This window comes from Xenopus laevis, chromosome 1L (genome assembly GCF_017654675.1).
Source record: "Xenopus laevis strain J_2021 chromosome 1L, Xenopus_laevis_v10.1, whole genome shotgun sequence".
Lineage (NCBI taxonomy): Eukaryota > Metazoa > Chordata > Amphibia > Anura > Pipidae > Xenopus > Xenopus laevis.
In genome coordinates this window covers 154,085,613-154,107,904 of record NC_054371.1, presented here as the reverse complement: position 1 = coordinate 154,107,904, position 22,292 = coordinate 154,085,613, and the positions used below count along the sequence as shown (strand labels likewise).

Here is a 22,292-nt window from a genome sequence, read left to right as displayed (position 1 = left end):
TGACATCAGAACTCACCGTTTATAAGTGATGACATCAGAACTCACCGTTTATAATTGATGACATCAGAACTCACCGTTTATAAGCATATAATTTACAAGATATTCATGGCTTTTGTGTATTATAATATGATACGACTCACCCTGGTGTGACTCATTCATTATTATTATTATTGTTTCCTAGTATTTAACTCATTTCCTGTCTGGTAAAGAAACGTGGTAGTTCCTTCCTTGATTTATAGTAGCAATTTTAGATTTGCACTGTAGTAAATGTATATCTAAAATTGCTACTATAAACCAAGCTTAGCTTAGCTCCTAGCAACGTTCAGCTAATAGGGTGGAGTACAAATTCACTTGTCCAGACTGCACTGACCAACAGAGTGCAAATGCATGCATAGAAACACGTTCTATGGATCTAATAGTTAAATACATGTTATTAATAATACAAGAACACTAAAATGTCATGTTGCAAGTCCACTCTATTTGTGGGGTAAACTTCCCTTGATATTTTTGGGGTGCAGCCACTTATGTGTTATGTATAATTGACAACTAAACCACCCTTATTGCATGATCATAGTGTTTAATAGAATATGGAGAAGCCGCACACCACACACTCCCAAAGGTTCTTATCCTGGTGCCCAGTGATAGAGGAATCGGCAGCCTCACAACAAGGGTAAGAAGAATTTCACCGGCACACAGGAATTGTAGTAGCAGGGCAAGCCCTTGCAATTTTATTATGCAGTAGTGCACTACTGCATAATAAAATTGCAAGGGCTTGCCCTGCTACTACAATTCCTGTGTGCCGGTGAAATTCTTCTTACTTATGATCATAGTGTTTCCCATTCACTTTCAATAGAGGGGAGTTTGCATTTCTTTGTGCCCCACCCTCGGAGTGATAATGTTGCTAATTTCTGCATGTTCCATTACCCATAATGTGACCCTTTCAAGGGTTTGGAAAGCCACTAGCATTGCAGAGTTTTCTTGCCCAGAGATGTATTGCTCCAAGGGAGGGAGACAAAACACTGTAAATCATCCTGTGAGCTAGTACCCTTAAAACTAGTTTCTACCCCATTAAAACAAATCAGTACTGCTGGCTGCCATTGCAACAAAAGCCCTGCAGTACTGCTTAGTACTCTTTTAATGCTAGTTGCCTTCCTTTAGATCTCTGCTCAGCTATTAGGGCTCCATTACAAATACAGGTATGGTTCTGTTATCGCGAACACGTTAATCAAAAAAGATCCAAATAACAGGAAAGCCATCTCCTATCAATGCCATTTTAAGCATATCATTCAAACTTTTCTCAAACTTTTGTAATAATAACACAGTAACTTCTACTTGATCCAAACTAAGATATAATGAATCCTTATTGGAAGCAAAATTATCCTATTTAATGTTAAAATGATTTATATTATGGAAAGACCCCTTATCCAGAAAACCCCAGGTACTGAGATTTCAGGAAAACAGGTCCCATACCTGTGTCTGTGGTTAATAATCCCTATTGCCTGAAATCATATTTTCATTTTTTTCTTTTAAATGAAGGTATTTTTTCATAAATTCTTCTTTTTGACATTAAAATTGGTATCAGGTTGCTAGGCTCGCTGTCCATAACAACTGGGCATTTGTTTGTATGTGTACACAGAATATGCCAGTGTGTGCTTGCTGTTATGTTACTTCATATATAGTTTATAATCTTTTTTTTTTAATTGTAATATCTATATTTTTAGTTGGGTATAACTATTTTAATGTGTGTGCAATTAAGGCGACTCAATATTGTACATTTCGTTTTATCATTGTGTTATAATCGTTATATATGACTATGAATGAATCTTTGACAGGATTTGGCTCATGTGTGAAACAGGCTAATGCCCTCAGTAGATTGGCTAGTGTTCCTTTCTCAGCAGATGGACCAAAGGATTAACAAGGGCTTAATGCAGCAGTGACAGGGAGGAAGGTGCAAGAAGAGAAGCTTAAGCCGTAAACCTCATGGACTGAATACTAGAAGGAAGACAGTGATATAGTAAAGAGAGGTCTGAAAAAGGCGAGAACTCAGATATGCAGGATATTGCCTGATATCGGACAATGGGACAAGTACTGTTTCAGAAGACTTTCTGGCAATGACTACAAGCCTGGCATGATAGAAAACTAAAACCCCAGCTCTTATCAATCCACTACTATCTTATACGTCTGAACAAGTAACAGAGGCAAGATGTCAGTACTCCTGTTGGATGAGACTTGCTCAGATCTTCCCGTCAGGGATACAGGTTGTAAGCCAGCGGTGTTTAAAGCAATACAAGGTATCACTAAAGCAACTAGTTCTCCTGTCACAAACCTAAATTCTCTTCCCTGCCCTAGGCTTCCTATCTGTGTCTTATTTACTCCCCCATATGCCCCCTATCCTTTATCATAATTGCTATCCTTCCCAGGTTATTGTAATTATTTATGAAAGTGCTGCACTAATCCGAAATCTTTTGTAGAGGTTGTAGCCGCTCCCTACTCTCGGAAACAACAGGGCCAGAGAATAATGAAAATAAAAGGTAATGAGTTGTACACTATTTAGTGTATTTTTGTATTATATCATACAGAAGAAGTTATACTCTTGCTTTAGTTTTCTGTACATGGTCATACTGTCATATGTTATTCTGTTCAGGCAATAATAGTAACACTATTATACTAAAGTGTATTTTTTCCATGTAATATTCATTTTAGATAAGGATCTGAAGATGCGCCGAAGGGTCTCCCTTATTGGTCGAGATGAACTAGAGGACAACTTCCTCCGTATTCACGAGGAAAATCTACTCCTCAAGGACCATGCAAGGAAAATGGAAGACAAGATAAAAAGGTGATAAGCACATTTATCATATAGGTTATGTCCCTTGATAAAGAAAGTGACATTTAAATGGAGTGTGAAAAAGGAATTGATAACAAGTACTTTAGTTCAGTTTAGCCAGTTCTCTCACCTGTTTTAGCCCTGCTTTTGTTTCTATCACAAATCACGGTCATGCATCCCCCACCATTTCAGAAATATTTTCTTCTCCTAACATTACAATGAAGCTATTAGTCTTTTTCCCATGCTTTTTCAAATGCTCCATAAACAAAAGAGCTACAGTACGTTTCTTATTCTTGTCCACAGAATGGGCACCAGAATGCTCTGGGTAACTTCAGATCTTGTGCAGACAGGAAAATCAGCTGGAATGAAGCGTGACGGGCGAGATTTAGACGCTGAGGAGACTATAGAAGACTTACAGGACAGAGTCCGAGACCTGGAACATAAAAATGAAACCCTTAGGCACAAGCTGGTTACATACAAGCAGCGATTACAGGTGCAAAGCGGGTGCAGACATTGCCCCTACAGCACAGTGCCAGCACGAACAGACTCTGGAGTCAGAAGAAACGTTGCTCTGCCAGATCACATTAAAAGAGGTGAGTGCACTCTAGCTGGCCTGCAGGCACTGGGTACAAAAAAACAAAAATGAAAGGTGCCCCAGCTCATAATTTCCATGACAGCCAAGAGGTGCCTCAGGCCATTTTTGGGTAATGCTTTACTAACAAGTAATTGCAGATGTTATCCTGATAGGCTCTGGGAAAATGCCCATTTTGTCCATTTCAAAAAGCACTATTTTCGATGAGTTTTATATTAATTAGTGATGGGCGAATTTGTGGCGAATTCCTGCGATTCACCACCACCAAATAAATTTGTGAAACTGCCGGTGTCAAAAAAATGGACGCCGGCGTCAGAAACGAGATGCCCACGCCATTTTGCAGATATTTTACCGTTTCGCGAATTTCGCAGGAAATTCGCACATTTTTCGGCGAAATGCCCCAAATTCGCCCATCACTAATATTCATTAAAGGCAGTCTTACATGGTAATATTAAGAAATATCCAGTGCTCAATGACTTATTAAAGCTTGTACAATGGCATTTGCCGTCCACCAATGCTCATCAAGTCATTTTTTAGGTCATAGGTGGATTGTAATGAAGTCTTGGGAAGGCTAAGACAGTGAAATCAAATCAATTTCACAGAACAAATTGCAGAAAAATTGCAGAAAAATTGCAGAAAATGTCTTATTTAGGTTCTCCAAACATAAACATCACCCTCAGTCTATGATAAATGTGGTTTAATGTCTAATGTATCATTTTTAGGTCTGCGGGTACAAAGTCTGGAAGTGAGGCCGCCCCAAGTTTTCCAAGTTCAGGCATGTGGAGAGACCCTCAGTGATGAAGCCAGAGCAGAGATTGAGAGGCTGTATGTATCCCTATTGCACCTGGGAGCCTATTTATCAAATTGTGTAAAAATTGTGCAATATGGTCTATTTATAAATCCTGTGTGGTGTATTTAATCGTGGATTTATAGGACTTCTTATGTTCATTTCATTTAAGCAATAAGACACCAGTTATTAGCAATTTTACAAAGTCCTATCCATCATTGGTCTGTCTGTAAAACATTCTAATCAGTCAAATGTATGGTGTATCTTTGTTTGGAAAACCTAATATCAATTGCTTGCCCTTTAGATTCAATTTAATTGAAAGTCAGAATAACAGAGCTGATGACAAGTCTGCCGTTTTGCTAAATAATATGGAGTCCGTGAGGTCAGTGGATGCGGTGGCAGAAGTGATGCTCTCTCTGCAAAGAACTCAGCAGGCTGAGAAGCAACGGTAAGCGTAATGGCTTTGACCAAAAGAAAATACAATTTGTACATTTGGGGATAACACAGGTAACATAATATTACATGCTTCATATGTTACATAGATAGGGTTGTCAAACTTTAAATATGCTTATACACCTTTATAAGTTAAAAATTACATTTATTTGGACATATAAAAATGCACTAGTCCCCACAAGAAAGCTTTTTGTTGAATTTGAATATGTCCACATAAATGTACTTTTTTAACTTATGAAGGTGCATAAGTGTATTTAAATTTTGATCATTACCTTTATTTGGCCACTAGAGGGCTCTCATGCACAACATTGTATCTACTTTGGAATATTATAGTGCTCTGCTGTTCAAATCGAGATGTGTTTTTCTATTGCAATTTTGTATACTCACAAAATACAAGAAACTGCTAATGAATGGAAAAGAATTATTTCCAGCTCATGTCTGGAAATCTCTTTTACAGACCGGTTGTCCATTGTAATGAAGTACTTAAATAAATCCCCCTATCCCTGCAGGACCGCTATTCAGGAGAATGTAATGGTGATACGACTTCAGAAAGAGCTGAGAGAGAAGAACACAACTCTATGTGCTCTAAGGGAACAGTTCCATCAGCTAAAGGAGGCAAGCAATACACATATCATTATGTGCTCTCTGCATAACAATAGATTAATGTTTTTTAATGAGTTTAGTTCTAGATTTCATGTTGTTCTAATGTTGGTTCATTAGTTTGCAGTTGTGATGTATGGTCTTCATCTGTACATCTGACCAAACAAATGTTAATTTATTATTACAAACCTTGGGTTGCTTATTTCTTGCTTTTTTACTTTCAGTCTTATGAAACAGAACTACAGCAGGTAAGTTTAACTGCATAAGACATAATGGACATTTGAATTAAAAATTAGCAAGTCATGTAGACTAACTATGCACTTGAACCTTTACCACCCCCAATTTCCCTTATGTTACATTAGTGCTTGCTGTAGGAAAGTGTATTTAAAGGGCCAGACAACCACAAAATAAACATTTGCCTAATAACAGAAGACATCTTTCTGTGCAACTTTGCAATATAAATACATTACAAATGTTCTATGGTTGGTAAGTTATGTGTACAGTACATGTATCACTATTGAAAGCAATGTTTGTCCCTTTCTATTCTCTGCCCTGATGGCTCAGACTGTTGATACAATGTAAGACAAGGCAGCTGATTAACACACAAATGCTACGTTCAATATCAATTGTTTTTACAAATAACTTAATTATGTTTGCTTTTATTGGGCAAATTTTTATTTTGGGGTTGACTTGCCCTTTAAGATTGATCTTTGGGTAAAATAATAGCAATCTGGGCACAAGTTGAGGGCTGAAGTAGGCAAACGTGCGTGTGGGTTGTGGGTACAGATTATGTGTTCTACTTGACTGGTTTCTGTGTATCTCTTTATACGGCTGCTCTGAGACTTTGTCACAATTGTAGAATCAGAAGTCCCTGACACTGAGCCATGAGGCTGTTTTGACCCAGCTGGAGGACCTCACATCCCAACTGAAAGCAGAAAGGACAAAGGTGGTGGCAATGGAAATTGAACAACAAAGTGTCCTTAACTTGCAGAGATCATTACAAGAGGTAACATCATGATGCTGCCATAAAAATATTGACTAAACACCCTAACTGCATATATGTTGCACTTGGACTTACCTTAATTGGTGGTTACAGTGAGATAATACTGTGAATATTTTGTTCATTATACGGTTATAGGATCTGTTATCCAGAAACCCATTATCAATTAAGCTTTAAATTACAGAAAGGCCATCTCCCATCGACTCCATTATAACCAAATAATTAAATTTTTTTTAAAAATGATTTCCTTTTTCGCTGTAGTAATTAAATGGGACCTTGTACTTGATCCCAATTAATATTTATTTAATCCTAACTGGAGGCAAAACCAGCCTATTGGGTTTAATTAAAGTTTAAATTAACTCTTGCCCCCACATGTAATAAAATGCACTAAGTTTGCCCAGGAGCAGTAACCAGTAGCAACCAATAAGATGTTTGCTTTTAAACATGTGACCAGGAAATTCTACCTGCTGATTGGTTGCTATAGGTTACTGCCCCTGGGCAAACTTAGTGCCTTTAATTACATTTCCCCATGTGTATGATGTATAGAGTGATATTCCGAGACAATTTGCAATTGGTTTTAGTTTTTTATTGTTTGTGGTTTTTGAGTTATTTAGCTTTTTATTCAGCAGCTCTCCAGTTTGCAGTTTCAGCAGTCTGGTTGCTAGGGTCCAAATTACCCTAGCAACCGTGCATTGATTTTAAAGTTAACAAAGGTGACCCACCCCTTTAAATGTTTTTTTAGTAGACTAGAAGGTATGGTGATCCAGATTATGGAAAGATCTTTTATCTGGAAAACCACAGGTCCTGCATTCTGGATAACAGGTCCCATACCTATACTGAGTCTTTTGCTCAGTGGGTACTGCATACATAACTCTGGAAAAAATACTAATCCACAAAAGGCAACAGACTCACTAATTTGTACATCTGGGTCGGTGCTCCTTAGGGGTGTAACTTCAGGGGCCCAGATATTTTTTTTAGCTGCAATTTTGCTCACATCATAAGTCACCTGCAACCCCCTTCTCTTGTCCTTGCATTCCCCCTGCTTCCCTGGGCTGCACCCTCTACCATTATGCCACTGGTTCACTGGTCCCAAAGGAACAAAAATGGGGCAACTGAAGAAGGAAATTAAGTAGGAATGGGCTCCAGTTTTAATTTCAAATTAATCTATGTATTCTGTGAACAAAATATCTGAAATCCTAACAAGGCTCAGCTGCCATGTTCCTTCCTACATTTTCATGAGAAGTGATTAGTAAATTCAAATGGAACTTATTGCCACAGTATATTTGCCACAAATGTATCAAGAACTTTTTTTTGTAGTTCCAGGAGCGTGTAACTGACGTAGAAAAGGAAAATGGGCTCCTCAAAGAAAATTATGAGAACCTACTTAAAAGGTAAGAATGTGTAACACATAAATAGCATTTATTTATTTACTTTGGAGCACAGCAGTCTTGCCTTTTTACTGCAGCTTTGTCTTCGCAAGAAGTCTGCAACTACAAACTTCAGGGGAAGAACTGTGCAGAGGGTTCATTATATCTGTGCTTATTTATTATATGTGATATTTTACACAAGACATAGACTCCCTTGATAGATATGGAGCCATCCCTTGCTACAATTATATTGTCTTTCACCATTCCACTCCAAAATGTCTCTGTTTTTATACCTTCCAAGATGCGTGTAAGGATGAAGCACACCGGTTTTGTTCGGCAATTAAGCCTTGATCACATTTATTTGCAGAAAATTCAAAGCACAAGCTTTCGAGGCATAACCCCTTCCTCTGTTTTTATACCAACAATCCACTCTCTAAACGGCAAAACTCCCCTATTACTCGGCTACTCGAAAGCTACTAGCTGTTTGCTAATGCTGCATTCAACTCAGTCTAGCTCAATCCGCTCAATAAAACAGAGCCAACTGAATAGCTTTGATTTTATATGCCGAGAACTGAAGAAGCTGCTCGGATGAGTAGTTAAACAATGATTAATCAGCAAGTCCAGTTGTTTTAGATTAGATTACTTATATTAGATATGAATGGCTTTGAGTTCTGTACTGAGGGTTTGTCTTTCTTTTCTCCCTGTGTGGTGTCCCAGGACCTAGAAAATACATAGGTAGCAGATTTTGGGACAACTCCACCTTTACTCTATTTTCATTTTCAATCTTTTATTTCATGAAATGCTAGCTATTTAATATTTTTTAAGTAATAATACTTGATTTGTCTTTAGTAATTTAATCAACTTATGGATGATTTTATACTCTAATTGATATTGTTAATTGGAATATAATCATTAAGTTGTTTAAATGAATTCACATATTAATTGTAACTACTAACTAACTAAGATTAATTAAAAATGTGTGATAGCAGTTAATTAAGTATATATCTTTTGCACTTATATTAAGCACTTAGCACCTTACAACTTTTCACTTTAGTTGTTTGTTAATCCTTGTTTCATAGTTAGAGATGTCGCGAACTGTTCGCCGGCGAACTTGTTCGCGCGAACATCGGGTGTTCGCGCTCGCCGGAAGTTCGCGAACGTCGCGCGACGTTCGCCATTTTGGGTTCGCCATTGTTGGCGCTTTTTTTTGCCCTCTCACCCCAGACCAGCAGGTACATGGCAGCCAATCAGGAAGCTCTCCCCTGGACCACTCCCCTTCCCTATAAAAACCGAAGCCCTGCAGCGTTTTTTCACTCTGCCTGTGTGTGCTGAAGAGATAGTGTAGGGAGAGAGCTGCTGCCTGTTAGTGATTTCAGGGACAGTTGAAAGTTTGCTGGCTAGTAATCGTTTTGATACTGCTCTGTTATTGGAGGGACAGAAGTCTGCAGGGGTTTGAGGGACATTTAAGCTTAGGTAGCTTTGCTGGCTAGTAATCTACCTTCTACTGCAGTGCTCTGTATGTAGCTGCAGTGGGCAGCTGTCCTGCTTCTGATCTCATCTGCTGACTGCTGCAATAACAGTAGTCCTTGTAAGGACTGCTTTTATTTATTTTTTTGTTGTTTTACTACTACTACTACTACTACTACTATAAGAGCCCAGTGCTATTAGTCTAGCAGTGTTGGGGAGTGGGACTGGTGTGCTAATCTGCTGCTCCTAGTAGTTCAGCAGCACCAACTTTAATTTTTTTTTTTAATATTCATTTTTTTTTATTTTACTTTTTTTTATTTTACTACCGCTGTAGTAGTGTATAAGTTGACCTTTTAGGCATTATTTGCCCTGTAGGCATTATTTGCACACTGTTTTCTTCAACCCGCCATCGAGCTGTGTGACCTTGTTCACATTCTGTCTAAATATCCATAATATTACCGTCTCCAGAAAAAACACCGGAGTCACTTTTTTCAAGCAGCCATAATATATTTTACGTAATCCGTATCCACCGCTGTAGTAGTGTATACGTTGGCCTTGTAGGCATTATTTGCACACTGTTTTCTTCAACCCGCCATCGAGCTGTGTGACCTTGTTCCCATTCTGTCTAAATATCCATAATATTACCGTCTCCAGAAAAAACACCGGAGTCACTTTTTTCAAGCAGCATTCATATATTTTACGTAATCCGTATCCACCGCTGTAGTAGTGTATACGTTGGCCTTGTAGGCATTATTTGCACACTGTTTTCTTCAACCCGCCATCGAGCTGTGTGACCTTGTTCCCATTCTGTCTAAATATCCATAATATTACCGTCTCCAGAAAAAACACCGGAGTCACTTTTTTCAATCAGCATTCATATATTTTACGTAATCCGTATCCACCGCTGTAGTAGTGTATACGTTGACCTTGTAGGCATTGTTTGCCCAGTTTTTTTGGCCGCAGCCACTGAAGCACAGAGGCCAGAAAAAATATGCCATATAAATGCTGAAAATAGTCATTTTTTGCCATACGTTGACTCAACGTATATGGCAAAAAATGACTATTTTCAGCATTTATATGGCATATTTTTTCTGGCAACTGTGCTTCAGTGGCTGCGACCAAAAAAATGCATATTTTCTGCATTTATATGGCATAATTTTTCTGGCCTCTGTGCTTCAGTGGCTGCAACCAAAAAAATTTATATTTTCAGCATTTATATGGCATAATTTTTCTGTCAACTGTGCTTCAGTGGCTGCGACCAAAAAATGCATGTTTTCTGCATTTATATGGCATAATTTTTCTGGCCTCTGTGCTTCAGTGGCTGCAACCAAAAAAGTTTATATTTTCAGCATTTATATGGCATAATTTTTCTGTCAACTGTGCTTCAGTGGCTGCGACCAAAAAAATGCATATTTTCTGCATTTATATGGCATAATTTTTCTGGCCTCTGTGCTTCAGTGGCTGCAACCAAAAAAATTTATATTTTCAGCATTTATATGGCATAATTTTTCTGGCAACTGTGCTTCAGTGGCTGCGTCCAAAAAAACTGGGCAAACAATGTCTACAAGGTCAACGTATGGCGAAAAATGACTATTTTCAGCATTTATATGGCATATTTTTTCTGGCAACTGTGCTTCAGTGGCTGCGTCCAAAAAAACTGGGCAAACAATGCCTACAAGGTCAACGTATGGCAGTTGTTTAAAGAGAACAGTAGATTACTAGCCAGCAAAGCTACCTAAGCTAAAATGTCCCTCAAATCCCTGCAGACTTCTGTCCCTCCAATACAGAGCAGTATCAAGCAGATTACTAGCCAGCAAACTTACTATCATCTGTCCCTGAAATCACTAACAGCTCTCCCCCTACACTATCTCTTCCAAGCACACACAGGCAGATTTTTCAGATACATTTTTGCCCTTGATCCCCCTCTGGCATGCCACTGTCCAGGTCGTTGCACCCTTTAAACAACTTTAAAATCATTTTTCTGGCCAGAAATGTCTTTTCTAGATGTTAAAGTTCGCCTTCCCATTGAAGTCTATGGGGTTCGCGAACCGTTCGCGAACCGCTCGCGTTTTTGCGCAAGTTCGCGAATATGTTCGCGAACTTTTTTTCCGACGTTCGCTACATCCCTATTCATAGTGACTGTGACAAATAAAGTAAACAGATAGTGTGGGTTTACTACTTTCTCTTTATTGGTTTCATTTGAGTATTATGACCAGAGGTTATTAGTTAGGGACTGCTATATGGGTTTTACCTTGACATGGTATAGTGGCTTATCAATGTTATGAGCATAATTTTGTAAATAAAAAACCCTGTCTTTGTAAACATGCATCTACATAGATTACTTATGTGACAGGGGACCAGGGAATGTGCATTGATTAATCTCCTTTTATCTGTCTGTAGTTAATTTGGGCAGATCAGTAGCACTTCCGTTGTATTTTAGTATATCTTTATTTAGCCATGGAGTGCTCCCACAACCTTTCCTTATTGTATTGTAGCAGAATTTGCTACATTAGTTGCTACATTTCTCAGCAAGATTTCTGGAGTTTTAGCAACTAGTGTATCCGTTATAACTGCTGTCTTTAAAGGGATCCTGTCACGGGAAAACATGTTTTTTTCAAAACACATCAGTTAATAGTGCTACTCCAGCAGAATTGTGCACTGAAATCCATTTCTCAAAAGAGCAAACAGATTTTTTTATATTCAATTTTGAAATCTGACATGGAGCTAGATATTTTGTCAATCTCCCAGCTGCCCCATGTCATGTGACTTGTGTCTGCACTTTAGGAGAGAAATGCTTTCTGGCAGGCTGCTGTTTTTCCTTCTCAATGTAATTGAAGGAGTCTCAGTGGGACATGGGTTTTTACTATTGATCTACCAGGCAGCTGTTATCTTTTGTTAGGGAGCTGTTATCTGGTTACCTTCCCATTGTTCTTTTGTTATCGGAGCACAAGTCACATGACTTGGGGCAGCTGGGAAATTGACAATATGTCTAGCCCCATGTCAGATTTTAAAATTGAATATAAAAAAATCTGTTTGCTCTTTTGAGAAATGGATTTCAGTGCAGAATTCTGCTTGAGCATTAACTGATGCGTTTTGAAAAAAAAAATTTTCCCATGACAGTATCCCTTTAATGAAGGGGAATTCTGGGACTCTGCTCAGCAGGGCCGAAGATAAGAAATGTATCAACTTAATGAATCAGTTTATATCAGTTTGCAGAGTCGGCAACCCCCCCCCCTCAAACTGCTTCAGAAAGACATAGGAAATTTATCTTTTACACTTCAATATTAGAAAAACTGTCTCAAATAGAAAGTAGAACATAATTAGAAATAAAAAAGTCTTTAATTCTGGTGAACAACTAGGTGTTTGAAGGTGAATAGCCCCTTTATTGCACAACAGTTAGTTTGGGTTTCTATTTTTGTTTGTTTGTTTTAACTTACTATTCCTCCATAGTTCTCTAAATGAAGAAGTTGGTTTAAGACAAGCAACAGAGAATGAATTGCGGCAAAAGATCTCTCTGTTGGAGGAGCAAATCCACTGCCATGTGACTGACAATACACTAAATAATGAACAGCTTCAGCATGAAAGAGGTAAGAAGCAGATATTTCTTGTTTAAGAATACTGACCTTACATATATTGTAGCCGAAATATAACTGCTTAAAAATATTGTGTATGATGGGGCTTGATCTGCCATGTCCAACTGGCAGGCTCTTATGTTGTAGTTCAGCAACGTCTCGGTAGCCCCTGGTTCCTCATAGGTGGACTTAACGTGTAGTAGATATCACTCAATACTGATACTATCATCCAGTAAGTACTACAGTCCATCTTTAGTGAGAACGTGAACTGTAACAAAAGCTCTACCTACTTTTGCATGCATATCTATCCTTCTGTGAAGTGAAAAGTTCTAAAAAAAAAAAAAGTATGTTTATCAAATTGGTACATGTGTATTTACCAATTCGATTTCAGAACAAAATGAGCATTTAAAGAAGGAAGTCTCACAACTGCATATTCAGCTCCTGGAAAAGATTCAAGAAGTCAAAAGTTATCAGGAAAAAGTGTCAGCCATACTGTCATCATCAGTCAATGGCCCTGTCCAGGAGCAACCAGCTGTCACCTTGCAAAGAACCTCTGTGAGAAATCCCTGGAGCTTATTTCTTTTTGTGATTCTCTTTTTTGCATTCTCAGGAGGCTCTCACTACAGTCATTTGCTTATTTCATAACTTACATGGTTAATTATATCAGTTCATGCCCAAGTGAGTAAGTTGTGATTAATCATTGTTGCTCACTACTACTTAATGTGGCGTGCATCTTGATTAATGAGGCCCATATGTATCTTATGGTTATAAAGAGAGCTTTATGTTAAATGCATTCCATCTGCATAATATTCACTTGCCACCAAATAAGTTATGTGTTTTGTACAGGGCTTTTGTGTGTTCATAATGTTGCACTTATTCATAATAGATCCACTTATGGCTAATTTTCATCAGCTTCAAATGTGATTTTTTTAAATAAATTAGACTCCCGGACTAGAAGGTTACCACCAGATGAGGGAATTCAATGCAGTTATGGATAGATGGTTTGATGGCAGAGAAAGACGAAGAATGGAAGAGATGAAACATCAGATGAGATGTGAAGATGAACAAAGGCAAAGAGGAGACAGTGAAAGGCAAAGAGAGGAAGAGGAGCAGAAAAAGGCAGAGGAAGCAGAGAGGCAGAAATGGATAAGCAAGATGGATGCAGACCATGCAGAGACAATCCTGGAGCTGGAAAAGACAAGGGAAATGTTGTTCCTGCAACATAAAATTAACAATGACTATCAGGTACTAAAAACATTATGTACACTGAAATTAAAAATGCAAGATACACATCTATTCTAAGGTCTAACATACGTAATATGAATTGAAACTTTTAAAGGTCTATTAGACACATGCCCTCGTATGCAATAAAAGTTTGCCCAGGAGCAGTAACCCATAGCAACCAATAAGATGTTTGCTTTTAAACAGGAGCCGCTATATTCTACCTGCTGATTGGTTGTTATGGGTTACTGCACCTGGGTCAACTTAGTGGCTTTCATCACATAACCCCACAATAGTGTGAAGAAGCATAGCTTTATGCTATCTCTTTGTACAGGAGTTTTATGAGCAAACATAAGGATTGCTTCAGCTGCAGCTATGTCTATATCAAGTCAACGTTCAGATAGACCTGGCCCAGGAATATCATGCAGACCATGGAATGAGTTTTTTTTTGGGATATACAAGTACAGAATGAGCGTAAACAAAAAAAATTGATGCCATACGTCCTATTTAAACATTCAAAGCTGAAGCTACTTATTACTCCTGTATGTAATAAAAGGCACAAAGTTTGACCAGGTGCAGTAACCAGGTGACCAGCTAATGAAATGAAAAAGAGGAGAAAGTATACATTCATCTCCTAGCATAAAGGAAATACAAAGGTAAAATGAAAATTAAAGGATAAGTAAACCTTAAAAATAAGTGAATGTAAAATTGATAAGGGTGCTATTTTAAGCACTTTTGCAATGTACATTGATTTTTTTTTTTTTATTTAATTCCAAGATATTAATGGATACATGTTCTGTTATCACAAATTAATTTGGTCCTAGCGCCCGCCGGCATACCCCCCTCCTGTGCTAGCGCTCCTGCACCGGAGCGATGTGGAGCTGTGCTCCCCGGTAAACAGCCTTCCCATATATTTATCTTTTTTCCCTATAAATAACATTGGGATCAACCATTATTTTTACTGGCCAGGCCGGTAAAATACTGGCCAGGTGGCAACCCTAGCAGCATGCCGCCCCTATTACTCTGCCGCCCTAGGCCTGGGCCTTTGTGGCCTCGCCACAAATCCGGGCCTGCATGTTTCTAAAAACGTTAGCATTGTTTTACTGTGACTGAGCCGAGGATGTGCACTTAAGTTACCTTTACTTCCCCCCTACAGTTTTCTTTTTATGTCTCTTGATTGTATTTCAGGAGGAACTGACGGCAGTGAGGCTTAAAGCCGAGAGTGAAAGCAGAGACAAAGAGGAAAAGAAATGTCATTATGAGGCTAGCATTTTGAAGTACAGAGCCAGAATCCACACTCTAGAAGGTAATATTAGCCTTGTTTGTGCTCCATAGCATTACCTTTGTATTTCATTTAGCTTGGAGAAAAGACAACTGGGCATCAATTTCAACTCTTTAGCCTCTCTCCCATAAATAAAATCACATCCACTCTGACCCCAATGTGTACGTGTCTGCTCACCTACTTACAGAGGCCAGTGAGATCTGTTGGGTAGCCTATTTTGTGCATAAAACTATGCTGGCTCATCACAGTGCTGTGATGAGAAACAAATTCCAGTACAGGTATGGCATCTGTTATCCAGAAACCCGTTACCCATCTCCCATGGACTCCATCAAATATTTCACATTTTAAAAAATGATTTCCTTCTTCTCTTTAATAAAAAAAACAGTACAGGTATGGGATCTGTTATATGGAAACTCATTATCCAGAAAGCCCCGGATTACAAAAGGCCGTTTCCCATAGACTCCGTTTTATCCATATAATCCATTTTTTTCCCAATTATTTCCCTTTTCTCTGTGATAATAAAACAGTGCCTTGTACTAAGAGATAATTAATCCTTATTGGATGCAAAATCAACCTATTTAATGCTTACATGGTTTCCTAGTACAGGTATAGGATCCGTTATCTGTACACCCCACTATCCAGAAAGTTCTGAATTATGGAAAGGCCACCTCCCATAGACTCCTAGTTTATCATCAAATAATTAAAGGTTGTTTGTTTTTAAACAATTTCCTTTTTCTCTGTATTAATGAAACAATACATTGTACTTGATCCCAACTAAAATAATCCTAATGGATTAATTCATGTTTAAAAGATTTTTTTAGTAGACAAATATGGAGATCCAAATTACAGAAAGACCCCTATCTGGAAAAACCTAGGTCCCCAACATTCCAGATGACAGGCCCCATATCTTTAGTTTAACTTTAATATTTTTGTTGCAGTGGCACTTTTCAGCCCAGCACTTGGGCAATAAACCCTCAAACCCCCCATTCATTTATATGAAAAATTCTTTAGCAAGCTTTAATAATTTCTTTCACATATTTTCCCACAGCTCAGCTCAAAGACATTGCATATGGAACAATTCCCTCCCGACATGAGTCTCAGTCTCCTGATGTGGATATGTCACCTGTTCCATCACTGCGCCGGGGAGAGACTCTCTTTGAAGTTCATATAGGTGCCGTCTGCTTCACACCACGGGGTCTAAGGGAAGTCAGTGACCTTCATCCAAACACCTTTTGTGTTTATTCTTTGTGTGACTATGAAACACACGCCACTCCAGTAGTAACTGGCACCAGCCCTCGGTACAACTTCACCTCTCATTATGCAGTTACTCCAGATGCTGAATTTCTTCGCTATTTGAGAGTCGGAATTTTAACCGTGGAGTTATATCAAGCCTTAGGAGGAGAGCATAGAATGCTGGCAAGGGGGCACATTAAACTGGAAGCAACATTGCAGAGCACTGAAAAGATACATGGAGCCGTTGCTTTGACTGGTAATGTTAATAAATTGCTTTCTAGCCTGGTGGGACTTTTGCACAGTACTTGTCCCAAGTCTTATGGTAGGGAGCCAGTTGTAGAATCTGTGATTTAGATCAATAAATAAGAGCCCATGTCTTCCTACCTGGAAGATAATGCATTGATGACATTTTCATTAATTCTGGCCTAAAAAAGTCATGACACTTCAATCAATCGTTCAATTGGTGCTTGAAACATGGATAGGGAGAGCCATATCCACCAACACTGACAAGTTATTACAGAAAATAGCCTACATTCCCTGCATATTGTAGCAACAATTATTGACTAGAAGAGGCATTCTCTACTGTTTTTATTTTCTTTTTAAGATGCCACTGGGGAAGATATAGGAGAACTGGATTACTGGATTTGTCTACATGGATCCATATCTCAGGTGCAGCGTGTGCAGAAGCAGAGTAAAAAAGCTCGTAGCTACCTTTCAGCTGGCGGCCATTACCATTCCGAGAAGGTGAGGCTCCTTTTGTTGCTGATATATCTACAGATCAGAAAGAAAGCAGCCCCAAGCAAATTGCATTTATCTTATATTCTGAGTTTCATATATGGGAGAATGTTTAAAAAGTGAATGTTTAGTATCATCCAGTATTGAATTTCTTGCAGGACCATGGGCATATAAATCCACTTGTGTGTTATTGTGAGTGTTCAGTGCAGTGGGTGGGTATCTATCACTCAATGATAGTGAAATTCCCGAGGAAAAAACATAGCCATACTTTGCCTGCTGTTAGTAAATGCATAAACTAAGTTTTGAATGAAGCAACAACCTGAAAAGATAGAATCGGAGGTTTGACAGCATTCAGTTTTACTATACACAAAAGGATAGTGTTGTGTTAATATATATAAGGAGATACGGTTTGAGTTTATTTTTTCTTGCAGTCATTGGCATCACCTTTTTCTACTGGAACTCAAAATAAACTTGGCATCAGAATATGGGGCTGTAGAAGGCTGAAGGTGGGATATTTGGGATACCAACCAAGCCCGTATGCTATGTACCGTTTCTACCATCACCCTGATCATTCTACTGCTATCATACCATGCAGCAACAATCCTCAGTTTGGAGATGAATTTGTCTATCCGTTACAAATAACTAATGACCTTGAGAGATATCTCCAGAAGGAGTGCTTATATGTCTATGTGTTTGACGATGAAGATATGCAGCCTGGAGTTTACCTGGGAAGAGCAGAAGTGCCTTTAGTCAGCCTAGCAAGGGGAGACAACATTCAAGGTGAGCCATACTAATGCACTTCGCTCAATGCAATGTTTATTCTTACTTAACGCATCTACCATTTTAAAATACTAATCAATTAGTAGTTAATGTGTATTTTACATTGTCAATGTCTCTCCATCTACCTTACAGGAGATTTTGCACTGCTGGACCCTTGCGGTAAGTGCTCTGGATCAATACAACTCAGTATGGAATGGAAATATCCTATCAAGGCTACAAGCTATCAAAGTACTCAAGAGGTTCCACTTTCACAGGTATTAAGCCTTGTCTCCAAAATAGTTTCAACGTCAGTTGAGAGGCTGTAGAACATTTACTGAATTACCATGCGTTTTGTTCATTTACTAGCATTGCACCCATATGAAATTACTGCCGAGTGTTATACCAAAGGTTAACTTAACTCAATCGAAGCAGTCCAAAACGCGTAAGGCTGAGGAAGATCAACAAGATGACTTAACCTCCAGCAAAAGGGGGCGGAAGGACTTCCCATCAACATCCAGTCAAAACACAAAACAAACCTTTCAAAATTCTGATCTTCTGCCAGCTGGATACAACAGCAATGATCTGGGCACACAACAGGAGGTAGGTTGGCAGAAATGCAAACATGGGGGTCATAAGGATTAGAGAAAATGCTTAGTTCAAAAAAAAAAAAAGTTGAGAATTTTTTTTATCTGCAGGAAGCTGTACAAGTGCAGGAAGGTGAGAAAATGGAAGACATAAAGGATGAGGATGAAATCAATGGTGAGCACAATAAAAAACATACTATATGCAATTCTTTATTGAAAGTGGAAACTATATTCTAATTAATATAGATAAATAAGTATATTGTTATTTGCTTAGGTGACCACACAGCAGATGCAAATGACCCACAAAGTACAGATGATGAGGACTTAATTTTAGTGGTAAAACCACATGTTGCAGAAAAAACAGTGAGTATATAAAATAAATACAGCTCTATAGGTAATTCTCACTTATAGCGAACAAAAGAGAAGAATTCTCATCAACTGAGCTTTTATTTATCAAATATTAAAAAGGGGTACCAACACATAGGCGTATATTTTCATGGACCCAACCATATAAACTAGTCTATTGCTCATGATCAGTTTTATATACATATTCACTGATTTCTAAGAGACAAATACCAAGGGTGACTCATTTATGTAACCATGATATACACCCACTCTATGACTAGGGATGTAGCGAACTGTTCGCCGGCGAACTAGTTCGCGCGAACTTCGACTGTTCGCGTCCGCCGCAAGTTCGCGAACGTCGCGCGACGTTCGCCAATAGGCGTTCGCGTCAAAATCGGTCGCCCATTCGACCATTCGATCGCTAAAATCGAACGATTTTCGTTCGATTCGAACGAAAATCGTTCGATCGAACGATTAAAATCCTTCGATCGTTCGAATCGAACGATTTTCGGATGATCGAAGTTCGCGAACAGTTCGCGAACAGTTCGCAAATTATGCCGGTGTTCGCGAACGGCGTTCGCGAACACATCGGCGGCGGTTCGCTACATCCCTATCTATGACGTGTAATGCAAAACATCAAAGCCAAGAATGAATCAAAAAAGACAGGTTCCTGGTTTATGTGGGCTCTAGTTACACATACCAATGCATGTAAACAGCAGACCAACAAATGCCGTTTACTGATGACTGTAATGGGTTATGTGACCTAGAGCAAACGTTGCCATTTCTTTTTCTATTTTTGATTTGATGTCATAAAAAGAGGGGGCATTGGGTAGGCTTGGTGCCATTAAAATGTATCTGTGGGTCATATCTGTTTCAGAACTAGGGGCGTAAGTACAGAAAAAGCAGACCCTGCACCTGCAGGGGCCCCGGAACTTATAGGGGGCCCCATGAGTACCTAATTAAAGAGCAATTTCAACATATATTGGTAAAACAGTACAATCTCCCTAAAATGAATGTGCTGTAGGGCCCAGTATAATCTAGTTACTCCACTATTCATACCTTTAGATGAGCAGCCTCAGTCTAATACATTCTTTCTCATCGCAGCCTTCATCCATGATCCGTGTTGAAATCATGTCTCTGACCTTATATCCATATTCAGAGGTGATGGGCGACAGCGCAGTACAAAGGTTGTTTGTGGAATTCCGCTTTGCTGGCGTCCCTCCAGAGGAAACCGAGACCCCTGTGTCACTTCGCAAACCCAACCAAGGCGAGGAGCTATACTATCACTTTAGCAAAGGTTTGCAATTTGTATATCAAGACTAAACCTACGTACTGAAGTTTATCATCAAAATGAATTTATGACTAGTTTTATCTTTACTCAGTGATACATCTGGATGGGTCAGAACATGCTGAGCGCAGAGACTTTCTCTACATGCTATTAGAGGGATCAGACTCAAATGGAGATAGTGTCAGGTAAAACACGATTGTGTGAACTAGTATAGCCTAATACAGTCCCAGTAATGGTATAATTGCCTTGCATATTTTTACATTCCAGATGCATAACCTGATATTTATCAACATTGAGGGCGGTTATTTATCGAAGGTCGAGTTGTTTTTCCATGAAAAATTCAAGTTTTCGAGGGTATTTTTTGGTCAAAAAATAGATTTCAGTTTAAAAAAAAAAAAATTTTTTAAGATTTATTATATCCCGAACCTGGAAATAGCTTGAATCCAAAAATACACCATCTAAAACCTGTCGAGGTCATGTAGAAGTCAATGGCAGATGTCCCTTGAATTATTTGAAGATGTTTGCAGCCTTCATGATGTTTGAGTTTTTTTTCAGTGGGTATCAGCCGAAAACTAGATCAATTCGAGCTATTTGCTCCGCCGAAAATCCGATCAATTCGAGTTTTCGCATTTTTCAACTCAATTCACTGTTCCGACTTTTTTACATTCGAGTTTTTTCTTAAATTAGAAACCATTTGAGTTGTGAGTTTGTTCGATTTCCGTTGTTTAATGGAGCCACACTTTCAACCTGTATTGTTTCACTATTAATTAAAAAATATTTGGGGTTTGACTTTGCATGCAAGGCAATCAGTTCCTCGTTTTCTATGTTTGCCATCATGAAAATATAAATATATATAAATATTTTAAAATGGCTTCTGTCCCTTGTGAGTTGTAGTTTTAAATTCTTTCCTCTTCATTAATATTCATACATCCCAGGGGTTCTATAAAGACATGAGAGCAATACCAAAGGAGAATAATATACTAATATGGCCAGGGTATTTTTCAGGCTCAGGTTCACTGTGGTGAGTGACCCAATTAACGAGGATGAAGAATGTCGTGATGTGGGCTATGCCTATATGGACCTCCGCTTTCTACTAAGAAGAGCGGAAGACAAAGCTGAGGAAACTTTACAAGGTTAGTGTTTCATTAATTTGAATATATGGTTAAAAAAGTTAAGCATACATATATTATATTGATTCTTACTGAATGGTCCTGTTCGTTTTTGATTAAAATTGAATTTGTACACACCTAGATCAGGCCCAGCTTACATTGGTCTATGGATCTGCATAAATAAATCACCTATTTAATGAAGTGCAGTATAACCCCACCCACAACAGTTGATTGGTTTTTGGCTGACTAAAAAAAAATAAATGATATTCTTAGCACCAGAGTAAATATCTTTGTCTTCTATCCTAGTTTTAGATGTAGCCAATCAAGAACAAGTCATTGGAGCACTGAGAGTAGCAATAGAAGCAAAAGAAGCGGCACGGGCCGTTCACAGAACAAGGAGAGCAATGGAAACAGAGTGAAGATTTATCTCAGCGTGTCAAAAACCATCACATCCCAAAGAAGAAAGAATGCAATATCAAAGGCCAAAAAGTGCAGGCATTTGATGCTTTTATCAGCACTAATATATTTCCGTCATTTGGAAACAGTTCACCTATGGAACTAGAGAGATATTCTTACTTTTAGGGTGAAAAGAAATCATGAGCTTAAAAGAAACTAAATTGTTTTCCAGACTGAATGCAAAAAGTTATAGCCAAATATTTTCCATGTATAATCCAAATCTTTACTGGGAAACATAAACCACTCCTTGCTGTGATGGGTAAAAGGGCCAAGAGACATGATAATATAGGAAGATACAAAGCTGGCAAGGCTAAATAGAATCTTATAGGCTCTCCTCAGCATATACAGTTAGGTCCATAAATATTTGGACAGAGACAACCTTTTTTCAATTTTGGTTCTGTACCTTACCACAATGAATTTTAAATGAAACAACTCAGATGCAGTTGAACTGCAGACTTTCAGCTTTAATTCAGTGGGTTGAACAAAAACATTGTGTTAAAAAAAAAAAAGGCTTTAGTTCCTCACATTTTATGCAATCGCTTCATTTCAGGGGCTCAAAAGTAATTGGACAAATTAAAAAACTGAAAATAAAATGTTCATTTCTAATATTTGGTTGAA

The 22,292-nt window shown here is 38.4% G+C and overlaps 1 protein-coding gene across 1 annotated transcript; it reads left to right on the top strand.

Moving 5' to 3' along the window:
* Positions 1-1,757: 1,757 nt before the first annotated feature.
* Positions 1,758-22,089, top strand: rpgrip1.L (RPGR interacting protein 1 L homeolog). The gene is made up of 25 exons (XM_018259832.2): positions 1,758-2,291; positions 2,472-2,531; positions 2,704-2,836; positions 3,128-3,417; positions 4,139-4,241; positions 4,508-4,651; positions 5,166-5,271; positions 5,481-5,504; positions 6,116-6,262; positions 7,574-7,647; positions 12,541-12,677; positions 13,054-13,217; positions 13,605-13,907; positions 15,072-15,189; positions 16,214-16,654; positions 17,003-17,142; positions 17,565-17,913; positions 18,046-18,167; positions 18,259-18,492; positions 18,588-18,651; positions 18,751-18,839; positions 19,926-20,118; positions 20,204-20,294; positions 21,115-21,242; positions 21,525-22,089. The coding sequence occupies exons 1-25, from the start codon at positions 2,204-2,206 to the stop codon at positions 21,635-21,637; spliced, it is 3,855 nt and encodes a 1,284-aa protein (XP_018115321.1). The 5' UTR covers positions 1,758-2,203; the 3' UTR covers positions 21,638-22,089.
* Positions 22,090-22,292: the final 203 nt, after the last annotated feature.